Raw genomic sequence first — 25,829 nt, 5'->3', positions numbered from 1 at the left:
CCTGTCCATTGGCACGCCGGGCACAATGAGCAATAGTCCGTTTTTGTTACCCCGACAATAAAATTTGAGGGCCACCCTTTTAAGAGTCTTCTCTCACCCCATTTGTCTCCCTCAAGGTATTGCATGCGCCAGTGTAGTACTTCGCAGCAGAGTTTCTTCAGGACAAGAAGTTGTACTCCTTACTTCTCTGGTTTGGGGGTCCTTCGCCACCTGATACAGTCTCCCCTCCCTGAGTTCAAATAAAAGCCACTGCTTCATCCACCATGTATTTATCATCTCACCGGTTTATACTGGCAAGTTGGTCATACGCCCTGCTCAGGGTTGTCTTGTCTTTCTGACTGCTACAAAAATTACATCTGCCGCCATTAAGTTTATTTCTAGGGAGTGTGAGATCCTCTGCTTCCCCTGAATACAGGGAGGGCACAGCTCCTGCCGGGAGCTCCCTTTGCTCGGATCTTCTGCCTCTCTGACTCCAGGGGGCTGTTATATTAGTTCTGGTACTTCTACCCCATTAGCCCACACAGGAACTAATATCTTGATCCGGCCTCTTTTCCTAGCCATGGTATTAGTTGTCCAAGCCTGTTCAGAGTTGCTAACCATGGCAGTCTTGGCAGAAATGTCCTCACTGTCCATGTGAAAAACAACTTCTGAACGAGGGACTTGCCCTGTCCCTTGACTGCCCTAGGGAAAACTGGGTGTCTGAGGGGGGTCTTCCCTCAGGATTGGGTTTTCCTCAGCACTTTGTTCCCAGTGAGACCAGGCTTCTGAGGTTTTGCCATAGCTGTGGATCATCCAGTGGACTAAGCTTTGTATTTGGTTCCTCGGAGCTTGCTCCCATTGCCAGGCCGAGAGATCCGTAGTCTACACAGTCTGTAGATCTTAATGAGCACCTTCAGGCCTGGGTGTTTCACTGGCTGGGCATGCAGCTGCCATAGTTTTCTGATAGCTGTACTGTGAGGGCCAATGTCTCAGGCCTGTGCCGCAACACCCGCTCCCATCCCCCAGCCAGGAGAATTTCCGAAAATTGCTCCAGCATGACCTGCTCGGCCACCAGCGCCACCAATAACAATATTCTTTAAATCTCTGGGCTGCTGCACAAAGTCAGGTCCCCAGTGGAAATTTTTCCTGGTGAAAGCGCTGTCAGTGGGTCTCGGCCTTGATATCAAAGATGTCTAAAATAGCCGCCTTGACCTGTGCATAGTCTTGTTTGTCCACAGAGCTGAGGCTCCAATACACAGCTTGAGCTGGCCCAGTAAGATAAGGTGCCAGCAAAATAGCCCAGTGTACAGATGGCCATCGAGCTGCTGTGGTGACCCTTTCAAAACTGAAGAGGAAAGCATCCAGGATGTCCCGAAGTTCTATCTTTGTGTGTTTTATGAGAAGCCTTGGGGCTGGGGTGTGGTTCAGCATCCTAGCTGCTAGCCCCTCATGGTTGTAAAAGGGTTGCCACTTGCTGGACCAGGCATTATTGCTGCTCTTGCTGTTTCATCTCAAGTTCCCTGATGAGCTGTTGTCGTTGCTGTTGATGTTGTGCGGCTTACTGTTGGGTGGCCATTTGTTGAAATAGCTGGTTCTCTTCCTGCTGTTGTTGGGAGGCCTGTAGTGGTTGGCTGTCTATCCGCCACTTTATCAATTTGTCTATAGCTGTGCTTCCCCTCCCCCCCACACAAGGCCTTACAGAAGACCTGGGATGAGAGACCACATTCTCCATCAAGTTGTGATGGGCAGTGCTCACTGCTGGTGTCGCCTAATGTTCAGGATATTAGATATCTACTCACCCCGCCTCCAGTGTCTCTCACTGGCCATTTTCATGCCCCTTGGGGTCTGCCTTTTGTTGGGTGTTGACTTGACACTCTGGTCAGGTCACTAATTAGGCTCCAAGGAAGATATTGGGTCCCATGCCCTCACAACTGGGGGGAACATCAGTCTATCTGTTGACCCCTTGCAGGCATCCAGTCCCAGTTGCAGTGTTTTCAAAGTCTCTACCCCCCCTTGCTTCCTCAAGGGTGAGTTTGGAAGTGAGGGTTTTCATGCTCTTCATAACAAGGGTGGTTGGTAGGGCAGCCCTGGCCCTGTCACTCCACTGGACCCTAGCGGAGGACCCAGCTCAGGACCCTGTAAGAGGCAGCATGTCTAGCACTCAGGAATGCATTTAGGCTGCCTCCCTGGGCCACTTCCTACCGCCTACTCTCTCAACAAAGGCTTATAGTTTGACACAAGGTAGTGAAGAATGAGTAACAGAACGTTCCATCCCTCTGGGCTCAGAAGGCAGGCTCTTTTTCCCAGGGAAAGGCTTCTGGAGCATCCTTCTTTAGGAGCTCTCAGGTTAGGTCTATCTCCCTGCCCTGCCAGGCATTTGCTGAGCTGTCTGGCTCCCTTTTAAGCCCCACCTCCAGATGTAGCATGCTCTGAAGGTGGGGTGGGCAGGGTCGCCTTGGGCCAGATTTGCTCCTTAACCTCTTCAGTCCCAGTGTGGGGCTTATATACCCCACCACAATAACCCATCTGACTACAGGCTGGGGTGAAATCCTGTCCCCATTGAAGTCCCTTCGACTTCAAAATTCCCTTTGACTTCAGTGAGGCCAGGATTTCACCCCAGACTCTCAGTTAGGGTATACCAGTGTAACACCATTGATATCACTGGAGCTATGCTGATTTATACCAGCTGAGGTTCTGGCCCTAAATCTGTAGGCTATTGGACATATATAGAATTTTTCTACACTGCTTTTAAGGGATGGCAGGGAATAAAGGCAGCAGAAATGAACATTTTACCACCCAAACAGGGAAAGGAAAGGTGTCATATTCCTCATGTTTATTCCAATTATGGTTTCTTTCTTACCTCACAGATACAAGTAAACTGTTGTTCAATTTCAGTTGTCTTAGATTAGGGAGATAAGCACCTGCAGGATCAGAATAAAGAATCATTTTGTAAAACTGGTTACAGAACATAGGAAACATATGTCCCACCTCACAAGCTCAAGCAGCCCACAGATTTTTCAGATGCACTTCTTACCCATCTCGACCACCTCTAACACACTAGACAATGTCTGAAAAGTTAATTACATTATTTCAGTTGTGCAACATTCCAGCCTCTGCATCCTCTCATTGTAAGCTTGCATGTTAGCTGCAGTGGTTTCACAGTTACAACCTTTGAAACTCCCCTCTGAAAAGCACCATGTGGCATCATTCCCGACAAGATCAAACATTAACACAAGGTTTGCTTGGAGGTGATCATGTGTTGCTTTGTCTGATTCTATATCCTTATTGACTAATAATGACTTATTCTGAAGAGTTAAGAAAGATTTACATTATCTCCATGTGTGCAACATATCCCCGTGTTTTTTATAGTTCGCTCTCGATTCTCTCTTCTACATCTCTCTCTACACTGTTACCTATTGCATAATAACTGGTGATGGAATTGCAGTATGTGTGTCTTACAGCCAAGTCATACTTCATTTAAGGAACTGAAATCTCCCTACTGTATATTCTTCTAACTGTGATTTTTGAGCCAATCAGCAAAAAGCGCCATCTTATTTGTCACAAGCCAATCATGTTATAACTAAGGCTGCAGGTTGGTCACGAAGGTCACGGATTCTGTGACTTTCTGGGACCTCCGGGACTTCTGCAGTGGCCGGTGCGGCTGGCCTGGGGGCTGCCTAAGGAGCTCGGACATCTCCTGGGCCAGCCTCACTGGCTGCTGCTGGGGAAGTCTTGGGCTACTGCCCACCTCCTCCTCACATTTACTGCCCATGACCTGTCCATGACTTTTACTAAAAATGCTTGTGACTAAAACGTAGCCTTAGTTATCATTGCATTGACCAAGATCCCCAAAATCCTACCTTTGCTTTGTTATCTACTTTCATGTATTTTCTGCATATAATCTATTGTTTACTGCTTGGTTTTGTAAGTTTCATAATCATAAGCAACCTTTATTTAATTATTTTAAATTTTTCACTCTCATCCCTTTGAACATTTTCCTTTTCACTTATTTCTAGAGGCAGTTCTGAACCAAAACCACAAAACCAAACTCCTCTAAACCTTGGAGCAATTTGGATACAGGTACAAATTCTGTATCTCAGCCACCATCTCTATTAATCTCTGAATAATTATAGATCTTATAATTCAGTCCAATGTATTTTGTTTTAGTTACCGTAGATGAAGGAAAGACTTTCAAATGGTGTCTATGGGCATCTCGGTTTCACTATATGGTGTAGTTGTATGACATATTTTATAAAACACAGTATGCTAGAGCCCCTTTTAATGGTCAGAAACAAATGTTCTATTTAAGTGACAGACACAGAAGCTGGCAGAGTTGAGCAACAGACCTGGCATGGTTCTACCTCCACCAGTTTTCTACCAGCGGAAATTCCCCTAGATAGGGAGAATTCCCCAATACAAACCTCCAGTCACTTTGCAGACAGAACCCTTTCTCCAAACCATAAGAAAAACATCATCAGTTTGATGCCATATGGTGCATTGTAAAGCTATACGGGGCATTTTACAACCTCTCTCTCCAATACTACAGGCTCTCCCTTTAAGTTTTAATACTACATATACAATTGCTTCATTTATGTTAAGAGTTCATTGTCTGTCTAATTGTTTCAATGATCCTGACTCGTTACGCATAGATCCAAGAATGGATCCAACTTAGAATGGCTGCCAAAAGGCAACAATTGAAACAGAATGCACAGCACTGTAGGCAACTTGATTAAAATCACATAGGCAGAAGAGAAGCCATGTAATGTCTTAGATGAATGTATCCAACATTACTTTAAACAGGGATTTCTACAAGTTGGTCATGAATACAGCTCCGGATCTGTCAGCAATCAAAATTGAAGGGGTAAACCCATAGAAAAAAATATGTTTACTCTAAACTAAACACCACATGCAGATAAAGAAGAGTGCACAAGTAAATCCAAATGCTGTGGACCTTGAAAAGAGACTTGCCAGGAGAGTTCAATTTTTTGCGTGCCATTCAACAAGACACATAGAAAATAAAGCACCAGAGACTTCAGCAACAACCTTAAACAATAATGGGGCTTAATTTTCAACTGCTGACATGAAGCCCATAATTACTTTAAAATAGTCCACGTGACAGCATTTTTGCAAGGATCTATCTTGTAATACTTTTGCACACACCCTTTCTTTGCGAAATATAACCAGCTCCTCTCCACCATGATCACATCACTGTGCAGAGGGCTGGTCTGACAACTCGAGAGAAGGTCAACTGGATTATTCATTGAAGTCCTCCATTCCCCAGAACTGAACTGACCAATTTTATATAACAGGGGAGATCTTTAGGTCACCCCTAACCTTGTGCTCTGCGAGATGCGGATCTTGAGTGCTTCTGCTGGGGTCCGTACATAGCTAACAACACTTTAAATTTTCAAGAGGAAATTCTCCACGCAAATTATGGATTTTGGGGCTACCGGGGTTTCAGCTACTGGAGGGTTTCATGTACTGCCTGGTGACTTTATACAGCAGTGAGGTTAAGTGACCTGATTAAGGCCACAGAGAAAATCAATGTCATAATCAGGTTTAGAATGCAGGACTAGCTTACTTAGCCTATTCTGTCTCTCAGATTAGCTACCAGAGGCCACAATAGCTGCTCAGCAGAGAAGTGGTTCAAGTGCAATTGGCTGGGCAGGTATTTGTACTGAGTCTGGCACCTTCACTGGCAGCCTAGGTGGCACTGCCCCTTCCACAAAGGCAAATTGTCTTGGGATAACCCTACAAACCCAGGCCCTGTTCCACAGGTCCAAAAAACAAACAAACAGAAAAAAAAACCAGCCTCAGATAGCTGTCAGGTGGAGAGAGATAATGAATTACCAGTGAAATTAAGAATAATCCACGTAGCAAACTTTCCAAACTAGCCACCTATTGCCATTTTCCAGGGTGTTTTCAGAAGGACAGTGGCTAAAAATTTACTTATGAAAAATTACAGTTCAGATTGGCTTGATATTTTGCAGTACTCAAAGTCATTGGCGACTTACAGCTATGGGATTTGTAGGATCCAAAGGCCAGCTCTCTGTGTAGACTTGGACTAAACAGTGTCTGCATGCAACCCAGAGATAGTTCACTATATAGCAAAAGTCTATCGGAAGGGACTGGACAGTGACAGATTTATTCCAGTACTAGGAGGGAAAGGGAACCATGACCTGAAGGGAACACATGAGAGAGGAAAAGAGAACAGTGAGATGGTAAATAAACAGTTTTCTTTGTTCTTTCTTTCTAGCAAGAATGATTGGGAAGATCTAATAAACAGATAATTTTTTTTTGCATGAGCATAGGAGGAAGAACAGACAGCAGAGATAAAGACTGAAGCAGGCAATGGAAGGGGCTACACATTAAAATAACCAGAAAAGGCATGGAGGATGTACATCTTGTAACTGGCTTGTCATATACAATGGAAAAATATGGCAGAATGGAAGCTCAGCTTTGGGGAAGAAAAGAATGGGAAAGGCAAAAGGAAATTTCCTTAGGGAGATGACCAATGCCTGCCGATAGTGGAGGGGCAGAGTGAGAGCAGCTGGCTTCAGCAGGTTGCTGAGCATGTTCACTCTGTGTGAGCATGTTCAATACAAGCCAAGCAGCAAATCTGGGTGGGCACATGCCCCTGCATGCCCCCGCAATGCATCATCTCCATTAGGGAAATCTGAGTGCATTATGAACTGCAAAGGAGATGGTTTAATTATGTACTAAATTATCATGTGCATGTCATAAAAAGATCTGGGCATCAAAATTATCCAAGAAAACGGTGCAAAATGGCTGGACAAATCAACACAACTCTCGTACCACCTTACTTCTCAAAGTCTTTGCTAAATTAAAAGGCTTCCTTCAAAAGATCATCCTTTGCATATTAAAGGTGGCCATCCACAGACTTTGGTGGACTGCAAGTGAGAACAACTTCCTTGAGTGAAAATACCCTGCCAGTGCCATCCACTTCCTGGAGTTGGTCTCTGGGTACAGGGAGCGAGACCATCCCACTGTACCATAGTTTCTGTGTTGGAACATGGTGGAGGAGATGTTTTTGTGATAAGAATCAGCATGTTGCTGAAAGAAAGGGCTAAACAAGAATTGGGGGGTGGGCGCTGACAAGCTCAATGTAAACCTTCCTATACAAGAACTTTTCTCAAACTACCTTACTTCCTTTTTCTCGAGCCCACTGACATTCACAGGGAGAAGACCAATAAGTGACAAGTATTGACAGCATTCATCAAAATTGTGGAGCGCACAGAATCTCTCTCATGTCCATTCTCAAACATAGTTAGATGTGCCGTTTTTAACAGGACTGGATGAGATAGTTAAGTACCGTACGCAGATACAGACTGACTCTATGCAAAAGAAACCAGGTCAGCATGAGCTGAGATCTTCCAATCTCTATAGCAGTGAGATAACAAATCTACCTTGGTCACTGGACTTGTCAATGATTACAGCTGGACAAGAGAAAATTAGTTCTGTTGCATCTGGTCACAGATCGACTGAAGAATAAAGGGACTGACCGCCTGATCTGGCTAAGATGAGCATTTTGCAGAACTATGAATGGGGAGGCAAAGGTGGCCAAAAAAGCTTGGAACTGTGCAGCTCCTGATCTGATCAGCAGCCTCAGGATTGCACTATCTTTCACCCCATCTCATATTGCCCCAGGGGGCTGTTCCACCGGCCAGGGAACACAGAAGCCTCTATCTGTACCCCCTTTCTCCCAGACATCTCTTCTATCAGGGGCGAAAAGGATGGACCTATCGCCACTAGAAGATTTCCATTTACAAATAAAATCTTCTACTGGGCAGTTAAGATGAGTTTAGGCTGTTTTGTCCACCTGGAATAGCATAAAGCCGCCTTAATGGACCAGAAAACCTTGCACACACTAGTTTAAAGACTATGGGTGTTGAATGCAGCTCTTCAAGATTACTGCAGTTTGTGATTTTGAAGTTGGCTCACAGGTCTCTGAACAATCATAGAATCATAGAATATCAGGGTTGGAAGGGACCTCAGGAGGTCATCTAGTCCAACCCCCTGCTCAAAGCAGGACCGATCCCCGACTAAATCATCCCAGCCAGGGCTCTGTCAAGCCTGACCTTAAAAACTTCTAGGGAAGGAGATTCCACCACCTCCCTAGGTAACGCATTCCAGTATTTCACGTCGTGAAAAAGTTTTTCCTAATATCCAACCTAAATCTCCCCCACTGCAACTTGAGACCATTACTCCTTGTTCTGTCATCTGCTACCACTGAGAACAGTCTAGAGCCATCCTCTTTGGAACCCCCTTTCAGGTAGTTGAAAGCAGCTATCTAATCCCCATTCATTCTTCTCTTCTGGAGACTAAACATCCCCAGTTCCCTCAGCCTCTCCTCATAAGTCATGTGTTCCAGACCCCTAATCATTTTTGTTGCCCTCCGCTGGACTCTTTCCAATTTTTCCACATCCTTCTTGTAATGTGGGGCCCAAAACTGGACACAGTACTCCAGATGAGGCCTCACCAATGTTGAATAGAGGGGAACAATCACGTCCCTTGATCTGCTGGCGATACCCCTACTTATACATCCCAAAATGCCATTGGCCTTCTTGGCAACAAGGGAACACTGTTGACTCATCACATCCAGGAATAGTGGTAATTAATCTAGACTGGAATTTTCCTATTTGTTTTCCTTTGTGTGCAGCATTATTCATCCTAGCAGCATAAAATCAGGCATGAGACACCAGAAAAACAAAATCAGCTAAATCTTATTGCCCAGCTACAAGCAGCGCAAACTGAATGGAGCTGAAATTGAACTGGTATTGCTCATCACATTTACATATAATATTTATTGTTCTATTCAGCTCTTCACAGTAAAAAGCTGATAAGATGCTGACTGATGCCTGTGTTTTAAGAAAATCTCTAACAAGACTGTATTTCACACATTCCACTGCTTTCTGAGCCACCAGCCCCTCATGTTCAGCATGCTTCTCCTTCACGCCAAAATAAATGAGTAAGAGATTAAGTACAGGATGAAGTGTTTTCTCACCAAAGTTTCCCAAGCTGTTCTCTCTCGTGTCCACACGCATCTCTAGGGCCTTCACTTGCTGCAGATCATCTACCCCCGTCAGCGCTTTCTGTAAAGATAAGAAGAAATAGATGTGAACTCGCAGAAAGTAAGGCAGGTGACATGGTGTGGAAATGCTTCCAATCAGTACTTTGGCAACATGTTCTCCACATCACAATGGCCCTCTTCCAATATATTCTAAATGAATTTCTTCCAATAGCTTCAGATCACTCCGGATTACATGTAACACTTGCACTGTTTACAGTGACAAAAAAAAAATCTGCACTCAGGGTGAAATTCACCCTTGCACTGAGACGCAGCCCAAGCCCTACACACTACTTAAATCTAACTGAAGCATTATTTTGTGGTCTTAACTACTAGATAAGCTTTGTGCTAGGACTCTGCACAGGGATGAACTTTGTTCTTGATGCACACTGCAATCAAGGACATGTATATAGTGAGATTAATGTAACTTTTTTTTTTCATAGTCATGCCGTTTACACTCTTCGGAAAAAAAACTGTAAATAGAAACTAGCGATTTTAAGTGCCCAATGTCAAATGTCTTAATGCGGCCTGATTTTCAGAAAGTGCTGAGCACACACCCTCTGAAAATCAGGCTCCTTTATAAAGTTGGGCACCCAAAATATTTAGTCACTCCTGAAGATCTTGATCAAAGGGCTAAATATTGTGAAATACTAAATAATACGAACTGAATGCATTCCATACTTTGCAAGAGGCAGTCAATACCTCACTGGATCAGGCTCAAAATAACCAAAAGCTCCAACAGTCCACATGCACATGCATACTGACATTCTGCTTTATACAATCTGGGTTGTCCTTTGCCCCTGTATTAAGAAGAGGATAGGGGAGCAGAAATCAATTAGTTGGTCCCCATGTATTGGAGAAATTTTAACATTAAAAAGTTACAGCATTCTTTGTTTATTTTGTTTTAATCTGGAGAATAACATTAATGGCAGGGAAATGATTTATGGGAAGACAATATGTGTGAGTCTACCTCTATTTATGTGTTTTAGGAAAAACACAAGCATGTAGTCCCTGATCTTCAAAGGTATTTGGCCACCTAATTCCCATTGATTTCAATGGGAGTTAAGTGTTGAAATATTTTTAGACACTTAACACAGAGATGTGGGAATTACAATATTCCCACTCACTGGGTCAAATTCAGATGTGATGTAAGTGGGCACAACATGGTTTAATGGGCCATGTCCACTTACAGAGAGGGGATCAAACTCAGTCTTAGTGCATCTAATCATTTTCTTCTTTAAAAGAGGACACTGTATTAATACAAAACTGAGTTTTAAGTATTTGTTAAACTGATTTTTAAAACTACAGTTTTAAGTGCACTGGGTCCAATAAAATTTATAGAATGTATTTTGTTCCCACTAGATTTTATTAGGTGAGAGGTAAAAAGGCGTAAAGCACTAGCCTAAAGCTCCCCAAGCACATCCAGAACCTCAGTGAGTGTCCCTGCCACAACAACCACAGAGAAGCCCTCATATTCGTCTCCCACAGAAACTGCCCTGCTTCATGGAGGTAGTTTCCTCCAAATCTGAGTGACGTTATCCTCACAATAAATCAGAAATTCTTCACTGTTGCACTCACTGTTGCAGTAAGCTTTTCCAACAGATAACATGGTTTGTGCATTTACTGGTTTACTGCTAGATGCCATCCTCCCTCAAACAGTCCTGCAGAAAGGTAAAACTGGATGAGAAAGCTCAGCTGTTTTAGCATTTCTGATCCTTCTCTCAGTGAGGAGGAGATTGTGGCAACTCACAGAGGAGGCCCGTAAACTCAGCAGATTCAAAGATCTGCAGAAAAGGACTCCCTACAGTCCTCTGGCATTCCCTCTGCACAGTTGCCCAGTCTCTACCTTCACCAGGACTCTCTTAGGAGTGGTGCTGCTGTTGACTCCCCTTTGTTGTGGCTATACAGTAGAATCCATCGACAGGCCTCTGCTGGAGCCGATGTTTTTAGCATCATTAACTCCTGCTCAGATTTCAGCTCAAAAAGCCCCTTGGATTTCTGCTCTGTGCAGGGCTCTGAGAGAAGCTTGCCACAGACAGCATCATCACACCTATGGCTCCAGGCCAAGTGTCTCCGGCCAGGAACATGCAAACTAAGCATCAGAGTGTGTCTGAGCAGGGTTTTATTTTTGGGGGGGGGAGGGTGGAGGGGAGGTTGGAAGAGAGGAATCATGTTGTGCTCATGTGAGTCTCTATTTCTTTATTATTTAACATGCTCATGAGGCTCTTCCAAATACTTTACCTGTTTGGCTCCCGGGTCCATCAGCTCAGCTGAGCTTCTTTGATTTGCTGATGTTCTACTAAAATCACCATGGAACCAACCTCATGACATACCTGGTACAACAGGCAACAATGAGGAAGGAGTACCTGGCGTAACAGAGAGCAGCAGAGCAGGTACACCCCTTGCAAGTGACACTGCTACCCACAGGACAAGTATGCACGTTTATTAAAGAGAGAATCTTCACCTGCGGGTGCAGCGATCACTTTATATCTGACCTATAAGTCCTCCTCCTCAAAGGAAACCTGCACAACACCTTCAAAAGATAAGGTTGGGAACTTAAATTCATAACTTCGCTAGACACAAATCACGGACTGAATAAAGAAACTGGATTTATGGCGTATTACAACAATCTATAACCCACTGACAACTCCCCCCCACCCACAGCTGCCTTCCCCTCCCACTTCCTTTCCCTCCTGGAGGGGTGTTAACGGGTCACTTCACTTTCATCCAGCCCACATTACACGATCCATTGTCTACAACCAAGCTCTAAGATACAACCGCATTTGCTCCAATCCCTCAGACAGAGACAAACACCTAAAAGATCTCTATCAAGCGTTCTTAAAACTACAATACCCACCTGGTGAAGTGACGAAACAGGCTGACAGAGCCAGAAGAGTACCCAGAAGTCACCTACTACAGGACAGGCCCAACAAAGAAAGTAACAGAACGCCACTAGCCGTCACCTTCAGCCTCCAACTAAAACCTCTCCAGTGCATGATCAAGGATCTACAACCTATCCTGAAAGACGGTCCCTCACTCTCACAGATTTTGGGAGACAAGCCAGTCCTTGGTTACAGACAGCCCCCCAACCTGAAGCAAATACTCACCAGCAACCACACACCACACGACAAAAACACTAACCCAGAAACCTATCCTTGCAACAAAGCCCATTGCCAACTCTGTCCACATATCTATTCAAGGGACACCATCATAGGACCTAATCACATCAGACACACCATCAGAGACTCATTTACCTGCACATCTACCAATGTGATATATGCCATCATGTGCCAGCAATGCCCCTCTGCCACGTATATTGGCCAAACCGGACAATCTCTGCGCAAAAGAATAAATGGACACAAATCAGATGTCAAGAATTATAACATTCAAAAACCAAAACCAAAAAGTCGGAGAACACTTCAATCTCCCTGGTCACTCAATTTCAGACCTAAAAGTCGCAATTCTCCAACAAAAAAACTTCAAAAACAGACTCCAATGAGAAACTGCAGAATTGGAATTAATTTGCAAACTGGACACCATTAAATTAGGCTTGAATAAAGACTGGGAGTCGATGGGTCATTATACACGAAGTAAAAACTATTTCCCCACGCTAATTTTTCTCTTACTGTTACTCAGACCTTCTTGTCAACTGTTTGAAATGGGACATCCTGATTATCACTACAAAAGTTTTTTTTCCTCCTGCTGATAATAGCTCACCTTAATTGATTAGTCTTATTACAGTTGGTATGGCAACACCCATTTTTTCATGTTCTCTGTGTATATACATCTTCCTTCTGTATTTTCCACTGCATGCATCCGATGAAGTGGGTTTTAGCCCACAAAAGCTTATGCCCAAATAAATTTGTTAGTCTCTAAGGTGCCACAAGTACTCCTTGTTTTTTTCGCTGATACAGACTAACATGGCTACCACTCTGAAACCTTTCATCTTGAATGGTTCCCTGAAATCTTATGCTAAACAATTTGTTCCACCTTGTATTTAGCTGTGACACTAGTATGTTTCCCAGACATGAAGAAGAGCTCTGAGCTTGCCTCTCTCACCAACAGAAGTTGGTCCAATTAAAGATATTCCCTCACCCACCCTGTCTCTCTAATCTTTGAACCAACATGGCTACAACAACACTGCATATAAGCTGTTTAGCAAACAGAAGGCAGAGAGGGCAGTTAAAGAGGGTGTTGAGTTGTGAAGAAGAATAGTTGGAGAAATTCCTATTCCAAAGGCATTTTTCATGGAATATTAAAGTAGTTGGAAATATGAAGTATATTTCATATCAGAATGTCACAACTAGAATTATGGAGCCTGGAAAGGAGAAGAGTTGGGGAAGGGATTTCATGGTGACATTCAAAATTATTAAGTTCATACTGAACACTCACCAGTCTCTCTCCTTTTTAGGCTGGTCCATACTATGAGAACATGGAGACACTCAACAAAATTAACAGGGAGAAAATTTAGAACAAATAAAACGGAATGCTAAGAGCCCCTCAATGCCCACTGGCAGAGGGCCCACTATACTGTAATTCATATCAGGCCTGACACACACTGTTGTCATAATATGTGTCCAAAAGGTATCTTGTAAGGTATCATATGTAAACTGGTGACACACTGGGCAAGAATATCAATGCATGATGTATGTACAGGTTGTGTATAAAGAATACAATATGCATGCTGGAAATATATTCTTAAAATGTGTTTAGGAGACAGTGCATAAATCGAGTCTGCCCTAGATAAAGGAAAGTTGTTTCAGCTGTTTGCCTGAGTCTCCAATGTAAATTGAGCAAGGTGAGGCCAGAGACACTGGAAGTACAATTACATCTAAAGTAAACAAAGTGATTACGCCAATTGAAAATAAAGTTGACCACAGGATGAGGAAGACAGCATGGCCTCTACAACCCAGCAGGGGAGAGGAACTTTGTCTGGGTTTACTTTTTAAAGAATATTTTTCAAAATCTTACTGGACTATGAAAAGAAAGGAAGAGAACCCTTTAGTTATCTATCATTCAGCACCCTCTGAGCATGTGAATGGGTGATCTTCCTGGCCTGAAGGGCAGGAGCTGCTGCTAACTTGCTGTAAGTGAGAAACTGTTTAGAGAAAAATATAGTTTGCTAAAGTTAAGACTTAGACACTGGATAGAAAGCATGTGGGGTTTTTTTTGTTTTTTTTTGTAACCATTTCTGTTTCTCTTACATCTGCTTAGTATCACTTACATTTCTATTCTTTGTTAATAAACTTATTTTTAATTTTACTACAAACCCTCTTAGTGCTGTTATACTGAATTAAATGTGAGTCCTCAGTTAAACCAAATGACTGTACACACCACTAACTTCTTGAGTAAACTACAATCCATTGGTGATCTTCCAGAAAACACCATCCTAGCCACTATGGATGTAGAAACAATGAGAAGTCCTTGTCGCACCTTAGAGACTAACAAAACAACTCTCTACCCCAACATTCCACATAAAGATGGACTACAAGCCTTCAGGAACAGTATCCCCAATAATGTCACGGCAAACCTGGTAGCTGAACTTTGTGACTTTGTCCTCACCCACTATTTCAGATTTGGGGCAATTTATACCCTCCAGTCAGCAGCACTGCTATGGGTACCCGCGTGGCCCCACAGTATGCCAACATTTTTATGGCGGACTTAGAACAACACTTCCTCAGCTCTTGTCCCCCAGCGCCCCTACTTTACTTGCGCTACACTGATGACATCTTCATCATCTGGACCCACGGGAAGGAGGCCCTTGAGGAATTCCAGCAGGATTTCAACAATTTCCACCCCACCATCAACCTCAGCCTGGATCGCCCACACAAGAGATCCACTTCCTGGACACTACAGTGCAAATAAGTGATGGTCACATAAACACCACCCTATACTGGAAACCTACTGACCACAGTACTTACCTACATGCCTCCAGCTTTCATCCAGACCACATCACACGATCCATTGTCTACAGCTAAACTCTAAGATAAAAACATATTTGCTCCAATCCCTCAGACAGAGACAAACACCTACAGGATCTCTATCAAGCGTTCTTAAAACTACAATACCCACCTGGTGAAGCGAAGAAACAGACTGACAGAGCCAGAAGGGTACCCAGAAGTCACCTACGACAGGACAGACGCAACAAAGAAAGTAACAGAACGCCACTAGCCGTCACCTTCAGCCCCCAACTAAAACTTCTCCAGAGCATCATCAAGGATCTATAAACTATCCTGAAGGACAATCCCTCACTCTCACAGACTTTGGGAGACAGGCCAGTCCTTGCTTACACACAGCCCCACAACCTGAAGCAAATACTCACCAGCAACCACACACCACACGACAAAAACACTAACTCAGGAACCAATCCCTGCAACAAACCCCGTTGCCAACTCTGTCCACATATTTATTCAAGGGACACCATCATAGGACCTAACCACATCAGACACACCATCAGAGGCTCATTCACCTGCACATCTACCAATGTGATATATGCCATCATGTGCCAGCAATGCTCCTCTGCCATGTACATTGGCCAAAACGGACAGTGTCTACGCAAAAGAATAAATGGACACAAATCAGACATCAAGAATTGTAACATTCAAAAACCAGTAGGAGAACACTTCAATCTCCCTGGACACTCAATAAACAGACTTAAAAGTGGCAATTCTTCAACAAAAAAAAACTTCAAAAACAGACTCCATGGAGAGACTGCTGAATTGGAATTAATTTGCAAACTGGACACCATCAAATTAGGCCTGAATAAAGACTGGGAGTGGCTGGGTGACTACAAAAAGTAATTTTCCCTCTGTTGATACTCACACCTTCTTGTCAACTGTTGGGAATGGGCGACGTCCACTTTGATTGAATTGGCCTCGTTAGCACTGACCCCCCACTTGGTAAGGCAACTCCCATCTTTTCATGTGCTGCAATATATATACTGTTTACTGTATTTTTCACTCCATACATCTGATGAAGTGGGTTTTAGCCTATGAAAGCTTATGCCCAAATAAATTTGTTAGTCTCTAAGGTGCTACAAGGACTCCTCATTGTTTTGCTGATACAGACTAACATGGCTACCACTCTGAAACCTGACTGTATACTGTTTCTCTGGAGGCAGTAAACTTAATAATTTATGTGAGTGCTCAGAGACAGGTACTGGAGAGTACAGAGAGACATCTCTGGGGAACTCAGGTTCACTGATTACTACTTGCAAAGCAAGGTTTAGACTGGCAGAGTCTTGAGGACTTTGCTGGTAAAACAGACAGACTAATATGGCAAGAAGCTGACACACAGTGTAATCTCTAGCAAAGCTCACTCTTGATAAGACAGAGGGGTAACACAATGGCTTATAGTTCTGGGCTGCCCTGAGGAGAGCATCACAACACAGTACACAGACAACCTGTGGAATTTATTGCTATACATATAGTGTAAGTATAATAAGTAAAGCTCAAAAAAAAAAAAAGGAGTACTTGTGGCACCTCAGAGACTAACCAATTTATTTGAGCATAAGCTTTCGTGAGCTACAGCTCACTTTATCGGATGCATTAAGTGGAAAATACAGTGAAATTTATATACATACAGAACATGAAAAAATGGGTGTTTATCATGCACACTGTAAGGAGAGTGATCGCTTAAGATGAGCTATTACCAGCAGGAGAGTGCCGGGGAGGGGGGGGTTAAAGCTCAAGCACTGGGCAGAGCTTTATCTCAGCTGGGGCAGAGAAATGTTTGGTGCATATAGAAATGGAGAGTGGGGTAAAACTGGATCTCAGTCATTTTTGTACCTCTTTGTTCTTGGGGCCAGCCCTGGGGCCAAAACAGTTTTTTGGCATAAATTAGAGATGCCTCAGGGCTGCTCAGAGTTATGCCTGGCTGTCCACAGGTCTAATGGACATTTTGGTAGCTAGGAATTGCTGGAGCACAGAGTCACTCTTGCCATATCTCTTTTCTCCAGTATTGCCTACTATGCCAGGAGCCAGGAAGGGGAAGGGCATAAAGCTAGATATGCAGGCTCTATGCCCCCTGAAGATCCCTTCACACCAGAGGAATCTTCAGTTGTTTTCAGCTGCTTTGTCCCAGCCAAAGCAGGCAGAAAAGGGTGACAACCTGGTCTAACAGCTGGTTTTGAAAGATGGCTGGATGAATTCATGATCACTCTGTGAGAGAAGATAAATTAAAGAAATCAAAACTTGCGTCTCAGGGGATAAAATGATCATCTGTTGGTATCAGGAAAGAATTCCCCATCCCACACCCACATAAAGCACTGCACAAAAAAGCTAGGTATTTTATGGGCAGAGGAGGTTACTTTCTGAAGAATCAGATATTAATTACTTTCTGATGTGGGATGCTGTCAAGGTTCCTCCCCCACTCTGAACTCTAGGGTACAGATGTGGGGACCTGCATGAAAAACCTCCTAAGCTTATCTTTACCAGCTTAGGTCAAAACTTCCCCAAGGTACAAAATATTCCACCCGTTGTCCTTGGACTGGCCGCTACCACCACCAAACTAATACTGGTTACTGGGGAAGAGCTGTTTGGACGCGTCTTTCCCCCCAAAATACTTCCCAAAACCTTGCACCCCACTTCCTGGACAAGGTTTGGTAAAAAGCCTCACCAATTTGCCTAGGTGACTACAGACCCAGACCCTTGGATCTTAAGAACAATGAACAATCCTCCCAACACTTGCACCCCCCCCCTTTCCTGGGAAATGTTGGATAAAAAGCCTCACCAATTTCCATAGGTGACCACAGACCCAAACCCTTGGATCTGAGAACAATGAAAAAGCATTCAGTTTTTTTACAAGAAGACTTTTAATAAAAAATAGAAGTAAATAGAAATAAAGAAATCCCCCCTGTAAAATCAGGATGGTAGATATCTTATAGGGTAATTAGATTCAAAAACATAGAGAACCCCTCTAGGCAAAACCTTAAGTTACAAAAAAGATACACAGACAGAAATAGTTATTCTATTCAGCACAATTCTTTTCTCAGCCATTTAAAGAAATCATAATCTAACACATACCTAGCTAGATTACTTACTAAAAGTTCTAAGACTCCATTCCTGGTCTATCCCCGGCAAAGACCCAGCATACAGACAGACACAGACCCTTTGTTTCTCTCCCTCCTCCCAGCTTTTGAAAGTATCTTGTCTCCTCATTGGTCATTTTGGTCAGGTGCCAGCGAGGTTACCTTTAGCTTCTTAACCCTTTACAGGTGAGAGGAGCTTTCCCCTGGCCAGGAGGGATTTCAAAGGGGTTTACCCTTCCCTTTATATTTATGACAGATGCTTAATTAGATGACCCAAAAGTCTGATCCAGCTGAGCAAATCCTATGGGCTGTCCTAAGTTTTCTGTACATCAGAGGTTAAACAAATGAATTTCTGAGCGTGTACTATTTATTTATTTATACGGAGAGACTTCTGTGAAAAGTACTTTGCAATTCCTTGAGTACTGATGTATTGTCAGTATAACAGAGAGACAAAAAGTTCACTTGACATCTCTGGGCCTCTTTCCTAAAGAACAAACTGCTTAAAGCATTTTCCCATGTGAAAATGTAGGGACAATTAGTAATCTACACTGCCAGTATTTTTAGCAAAATACTCCATGGTGTCTTATGCACTACTCATATCACCAGAAGGGGCTCGTAGGGATTTAATGGTAAAGTTTGCACTAGTTTAGAAAGCTATTCTTCCTAATGACAAGTAAAGGCAATAAATATTTTACATAGAGTTCTGAGTTAAAATAAAATAACAAAAAATAAAATAAAACTTTTCTGATCTGGCAGTGCTTCACATCTGCCAGAACAGTCACCTGGGAATGCTAGGAAATAAGATTCTAGACCCTCTTGCAACCTCTCTATATAAATTCCTTAACTGGCATGTAACATTTGTTTAATACTAGTGCATATAACTAATGTTTTCGCTATTCCTCAGTTTTTTCATGAACTCCTCTAAAAGCAGATACGCGGTGCAAAGCCTTGAAGAGCACGTTGTGTACAGTTGTCACAGAAGCTTTTCCAGCTGTACATTTGTTCTGCCAGTCCTGCTTAATTTGACAAATTCAAGAATTCCTTAATGGTGAGCTTATTTTCTGACTAAATACTATATCTGTATGCAAACACTGGAGTCGTGTCCATTCATGTTTTATTTGCTTTTCACAGAGATTCCAAGCTCATGTTTCCCACTGTAGCTTAAACTCCCCCAGAAAAAAATGTTAATGTTGCTATAAGGCTAATAATTTATTCCTTTTAAAATTAAATTTACTAGAACTTTATAATTGAGAATTTACACAATACAAAGTCAGGAAATTCTCAGGTTTCAGAGTAGCATCCGATGAAGTGAGCTGTAGCTCACGAAAGCTTGTGCTCAAATAAATTTGTTAGTCTCTAAGGTGCCACAAATCCTCCTTTTCTTTTTGAGGAAATTCTCAGTTAAGGTTCCATTACAAACCTTTCCTCTGTCCCCCATATGCTCCCCACGTACAGGCTGGAAACACCCAGCATTGCTACACTAACTTTCATTCTGCCACCTTGTGCATATACATTACCTACTCTCTCTTCCAGCTGATACTGAGAGGTTAAGCTAGGCCTCTAACAGATAATCAAGAGTGTGGATGGATGGAAGATGGGTGGGAATGGAGCATTTCCTGGCCTTTATGCGGAGAGTAGGAAAGGGTACTGGTGGCAGAGTTTAGGACGGGGATGGAAACTTCGGAGCAATTTGCAGGATTAGGAGTACTTGTGGCACCTTAGAGACTAACCAATTTACCTAACAATTTATTGTTAGTCTCTAAGGTGCCACAAGTACTCCTTTTCTTTTTGCGAATACAGACTAACACGGCTGTTACTCTGAAACCTGTCATTTGCAGGATTGGAGCTTCAATGCTTAACTACTGAACAACATATTTTTCATTGCTGAGAACCCTCAATGACCACTGACTTCCAAAGAAATTTATGGCATTCAGGACGTTTCAAGAGGTGCTGAGCATCTCCCAAGATCAGGTCTTACATTTTCTGTAATAAATTCTCAATTTTAATTGTATACAACATTCAAGGTTTTTGCTGGAGTGAGTAAGAGACATACATTTTTATATCAGTTTTTGTTTTTAATTTGTTTTAAAGATTCTCCCTCTCCCCATAGGTAGATACACAACAAGATATACCAAAAGATCTACTTGTTATGCAATGATTCTTTACCTTGTTTACCTACCAAGTAGTTAAGGCTAGAGTGATACAACATTGAGGCAACAAACTCATGAAATGATAAGAATTTTTAGTTTGTTGTTATGGTATATTAGCTAGGCAGACATGACCATGTAAAATCAAAATCTGATTTATGAAAAAAATGAACAAGGTTTTTGTCACGATGTTCTCAGTGTGCAACGTCAGATGTTGTCTAAGCAGCCGGATAAACACGATTACAACAGATGCAAGCTTTCACTATAATTTCTAACAGTATTAAAAAAATAGGTAAAAATGCATAAAAGAAAAGACTTGGGACTAAATAGGGTCTTGATGCAGAGATTCCTTCCACATAGTTTTAGTCATGTTAACATCCATAGTGAGCTACAATAGAGCAGAGCGTCATTAGATCCCAATGAAGCTAATTCCCTCTCTCTCCTTCGTTTAGACCTCTACTGCACTTGTAATTGTTCATCATGATTTTGCACTTGTTTGCTCCATCTGTGGCTTTCATGTCAAACTTATGTTGTTTACAACTCAGAGGCTAACTTGCAGCCCAGGAAAAAAGGAAAGTATTTAGTCAGTTCAGTAAGAGTCCAATCTGTAGATGCAGGACCCTCCGATATTTTCTCTTCTCCCAAGAAAATGAGCACATAGCACATGAAATACACCCGAACCTCCTCAGCAATGGAAGTAACAACCACTTCTGAATACGTGTATATCACTTTGCAGAGCAAAACACTGCTGCAATTTATCAGGCAAGGTAGTGGAGCAAGATCAATAAAAAGCAAGACAAGTAAAACGCTTCCTTTCGGCTGTAAAGATCACACACACACACACCTTGACAGTATCAGAAATTCAGAAATGGAAATTGTGATGGGATCCCCCGGGGTGCAGCCTGGGACTGTGCCCCCTGAACTCTTCCCAGCCTGGGTTCTCTCTCACAATGCCTTGCCAGTGACCAGCAGCAACCCCTCCAGGAGCTGTGATCGCTCAGCACAACTGCATATGGAGCTCCACACCCAGCTAGATTGCATGAATGCTCCCAGAGCCACTCATGAATCACACAGAGAAAGGCACCAGCCAAATCCCCCCAGTGCCCAGCACTGGACCCCAGGAATATACGGTCTTGCACTGCTCAAGATGGACAGTGCAGATTTATGAATTGGTTCACCACTTCAACAATGGAAAGTGGACATACTTTGCCAACCTGAGTAGATTTGCCCCACACTTCATACAAACTCACTGGTAAAGATAAATAATTAAACACATTTATTGACTATAAAAGATAGATTTTAAATGATATTAAGTGATAGGCAAAAAGTCAGAGTGGTTACCAAAATAAAATAAAATATAAGCACAGTCTAAACTCTCAACTCTATTAGACTGGGCAAAGTCTAGAGTTAGCAGTTTTTCTCACCACACTGGATATTGCAGTCCTTAATATACAGGTTTGTTCCTTAAACCTGGGCCAGTCTCCTCTGTTGGACTCTTGTCTTCCTCTCAGTGTCTTAGGGCTAGTCTACACTGGCAACTCAGTGCTTTAACGTGGCTTGTGTGGTTGCAGCATAGTGCTGGGAGAGTGCTGGTGCACTGTTCACACTGGTGCTTTACAGCGCTGAAACTTGGTGAGTTCAGGGGGCTGTAAACTGGCAGTGTAGATAAGCCCTTAGTTGCTTGCAGCGAAGGTAGGGGCAGGCGAAGGGCCCAGTATGAATCCACTCTGTCTGTTTTATACCCTCAGTCCATGTGCTTGGGGAGCACAAGTTCAGGCATGTCCGGGGGGCATTGCTGAGTCTCTCCAAGGGCGTGGCTACACTTGCAGATGTAGAGCGCTGTGAGTTAAACCAGCCCTCGGAGACTGCAGCAGGGAAAGCGCTGCAGTGTGTTCACACTGTCAGCTGCAAGCACACTGGGGTAACATGCATGACATTGTGGCTGGCTTTGCACAAATGGGTTTCCCTAACTGTGGAGGGGCGATAGATGGGACGCATATTCCAATTCTGGCACCAGCCCACCTAGCCTCCGAGTACGTTCATCAGAAGGGGTATTTCTCTATGGTTCTCCAGGCAATTTGTGGATCACCGTGGGCGTTTCATTGACATTATCACAGGCTGGTCTGGAAAGGAGCATGACGCATGCATCTTTCAGAACACAGGCCTGTTCAGGAAGCTGCAAGCTGGGACTTCCTTCCCAGACTGAAGATCACCGTAGGGGAAGTCAAAATGCCCACTGTGATCCTTGGAGACCCTGCTTACCCTTTAATGCCATGGCTCATGAAATCCTACACAGGGAGCCTTGACAGCAGCAAGGAGCAGTTCAACAACAGGCTGAGACGGTGCAGAATGACTGTGGAGCGTGCTTTTGGTCATTTAAAGGGCCACTAGTGCTATCTGTATGGGAAGCTGGACCTGGCCGATGACAACATCCCCACGGTTAAATCCGCATGCTGTACCCTCCATAACATTTGTGATGGGAAGGGTGAAAGATTCACACAGGCATGGATCTTGGAGGTTCAACACCTGGAGGCTGAATTTGAACAGCCAGAGAGCTGTTATGGGCTATTAGAGGGGCCCAGCGCTTGGCTGCAAGGATTAGAGATGTCTTGAGGGAGCAATTTGAGGCTGAAAGCCACCAGTAATGTTTGGTGCCCTGCATGGGAGCGAAGTGCAGTGGTTCCAATGTTAGTAGGAATCTGTGTTTGCTGCTTATGATGCACTGATTTTCAGTGCCTGTTGCTTTCATGGGCTACGGTATCTTTTACTTAATGCAATAATAAAGAATGTTTTCAAAGCCAAAATTTTCATTTATTGAAAAGAAACACAACTGCTTGGGAAACAGAAAGGGCATGACACTTCTGTGTTGTGTGGGACGAGGGAAAGGGGTGGGGTGGGGTGGGGAACGGGACAATTACAGATTTGCCTATGTCCTGTTATCATACTCAGCCTTCCTGTCTGGAGTGCCGTGCAATGAGTGCTGCACTTCAAGCTGGCGAAAATGCATGGTGCATGGGTTGAGTGCAGTGGGTATGGGTCATAATTTGCAGGGTGCAGGGCTGGGTGGTGAAACTACAGGTGTTGGAGGCAGCTGGTGGCAATAAGAACCCGGATGTTGGGGAAAGGGGGTTGGAGGTGACATGGGGGCACAAGGGAAAGAGTTTTGGAACAAGGGCTGCGGAGGGAGGGGGGGGGTGGGACGCGGCACAGAAGTGCTCTGCCTGCTACGAGCACCTGTATCAAGTCCACTTGGCGTTCCATGATGCTTAGCAGCTGCTCTGTGCTTTAGTGCCGGCGATCCGCATTCTGCTAGCGGATCCTCCTTTCACTCTCCCGCCACTCCTGCACTTTTTGATTTTCATTAAGGGACTGCTGCATGACTTTATGCAGCATGTCCTCTTTGCTTCTACATGGCCACTCCCTGATTCTTTGGAGTCTTTTGGCTGTTGATAACAGGACAGCTGGGATCTCAAGGTTGCATCTGTAAAGTCAAAATGCGACACTTAACAGAAGCAGCATTGTTCACACCAGACAGAGCAATGATTCGGCCGTACTTAAAGACAAGCACAGTGTACACAATAGCAGAAATTGCCCGTCCCAAAGCAAGTGCACATAACCCACAGGAGCCCCAAAATGGTGAGTAAGCACAGGGGCAAGGGAGACTGATTGTTTCACGGCCCTACTGTCCTCTGGGGTTCTGTGCCTTGGGGAGAGCTAACAGCTGCAGGGGGCCCCTGTACTGAACACTCTCCCCACAGTTTCCACAGGAGCTTGTCCTTGAAGATATCTCGCTGCTGAGGGTGACCTGGGAAGCAAGGGAGGGTCTTTTACTACAATGCGTCTTCCGCCCTGGCCCATATGCAGCTTACCTGTGTGCAGCAATGGTCCCCCCACCCCTCACAACACAGTGGCACAGACATGTTAGCCTTACTGGGACAAGGAGCACAGTAGCTCTGCCAAGGAACCTGTGCAAGCGGATTGCCCAGCTTCTGCATGAGACCTTTGAAGAGATCACTGAGGCCGATTACTGCAATGTGAGAGAGCACATCAACGCCCTATTCCACATCTAGGCATGCATGCAGCCCTAACCCTCCTCGTCCCAAGAGCCTGCACCGAACAATTTCCTTCCCAAAATAAAAGCCGCTTACCGAGCACCTCCTCTGGTGTTTGTCCTACCCCAAGCACCGTCCACTGCAACTGGCTACCTTCCTCCTGGCTTGAAAACAGCTCCTGGCTGCATGCATCTAGGGATGCCAGGCTGTCTCCCTCCTCCACAGCACCCTCGCTCCCACTTTCCTCCTCCTCCTCCTGCCTTGTTGAACTGGGCTCTGAAGTATCCATGATGGTCTTTGGAGTGGAGGTGGAGTCACCCCCAAGTCTTGCATCCAGCTCTTTGTAAAAACGGCAGGTTGTGGGGGCAGCACCGGAGCGGCGGTTTGCCTCGCAGGCTTTGTGGTAGGCATTCCGCAGCTCCTTCACTTTAACCCTGCACCGCAGTGCGTCCCGGTCATGGCCCCTTTCCAGCATGTCTCTTGATATCTGCCCGAAAGTATAGTAATTCCTACAGCTGGAGCGCAGCTGGGACTGGACAGCTTCCTCCCCCCAAACACTGATGAGGTCCAGCACCTCGCCATTGCTCCATACTGAGGATCGCCTGGCACGTGGTGGCATGGTCACCTGGAAAGATTTGCTGAGAGGACTCCACGCCTTGCTGAGAAAACAGGAAGGGGATTTTCAAAATTCTCAGATAATTTAAAGGGCAGGTCTGACAATTGGTCACCTGAGGGCAGGGCAGTAGAGTTCAAAGTGATGAGCAGAGTGGCTAGAACAGGCATTGTGGGACACTTCTGGAGGCCGATCAGAGCGCACTGATAGACCAGGGCGTCCATACTGGTGCCATGGCGCTCCAGCCGTGGTGCAGCAAGCGTTATGCTTCTTGTGGAGGTAGATTACCAGGAGCGCTCCAGTCACGGAGTCCGGGCGCTCTACATGCCTTGCCAGTGTGGATGCCTCATGAGTTAGGGCACCTGGGGCTTTAATGCGCTCTAACTCACAAGTGTAGCCATGCCCCAAGCAAGGTTGAGCTATTCCCCTGCAGTGGTCTCATGCAGGTGAGTCATTGCATTGTAGCTCCCTTGCTGGACAATGGCTGTTGATGGGTTGTAGAATACCCCGCCCAGGCGTTGGTTACTTTCCTTGCTGTTGCTTCTGGGGAGCTACTTTCTGGCTGATTCCCCCAATTTACAGCACGTTTTAGTGACCACCATGCAAAACAATTCTTACAACTTCATATGCATTAATGATACACATCTATGGATAGAGAAATGACTTTCAGCAGATCATGACCTTTCCCCTGATACCTTACAAGGCATGCTTTATACGTAAGATCACAATTATATGAAAATAAGGAATATGGGGGTTACAGTACGCTTCTCCAAGGTATAGAATGTCACAGAAATGATTATTTTTAATAACATGAAATATCTGGAAGAGCATTTGACTTTCTAAAATGGGTTTAATCTGCAAAGGAAGAAGCGAGTCTTCCTGACACTCACATAAGGTTTGTCTCTCAAAATTGAAAGTCAAA

At 44.1% G+C, this 25,829-nt stretch overlaps 1 protein-coding gene across 11 annotated transcripts in view; it reads right to left on the bottom strand.

Annotated features, from left to right (window-relative positions):
* LRRC56 (leucine rich repeat containing 56) overlaps positions 1-25,829 on the bottom strand; it is a 133,235-nt gene that overhangs the window by 46,440 nt on the left and 60,966 nt on the right. For 10 of the 11 annotated variants that reach the window (XM_084630428.1, XM_084630424.1, XM_084630426.1 and 7 more), the window contains 2 exons: positions 9,005-9,092; positions 2,840-2,900 (listed from right to left, as the gene is read on the bottom strand). In XM_084630428.1, the coding sequence (XP_084486554.1) occupies positions 2,840-2,900; positions 9,005-9,092 (149 nt within the window). Of the gene's footprint in view, positions 1-2,839; positions 2,901-9,004; positions 9,093-12,321; positions 12,367-25,829 lie in introns of those variants that run through there. The other variant, XM_084630432.1, reaches the window with a different exon arrangement.

This window comes from Lepidochelys olivacea (genome assembly GCF_965140295.1).
Source record: "Lepidochelys olivacea isolate rLepOli2 genome assembly, chromosome: 6".
NCBI classification, from domain to species: Eukaryota; Metazoa; Chordata; order Testudines; family Cheloniidae; genus Lepidochelys; species Lepidochelys olivacea.
The sequence above is the reverse complement of the archived record's forward strand: the minus strand, read 5'-3'. Positions and strand labels throughout refer to the sequence as shown.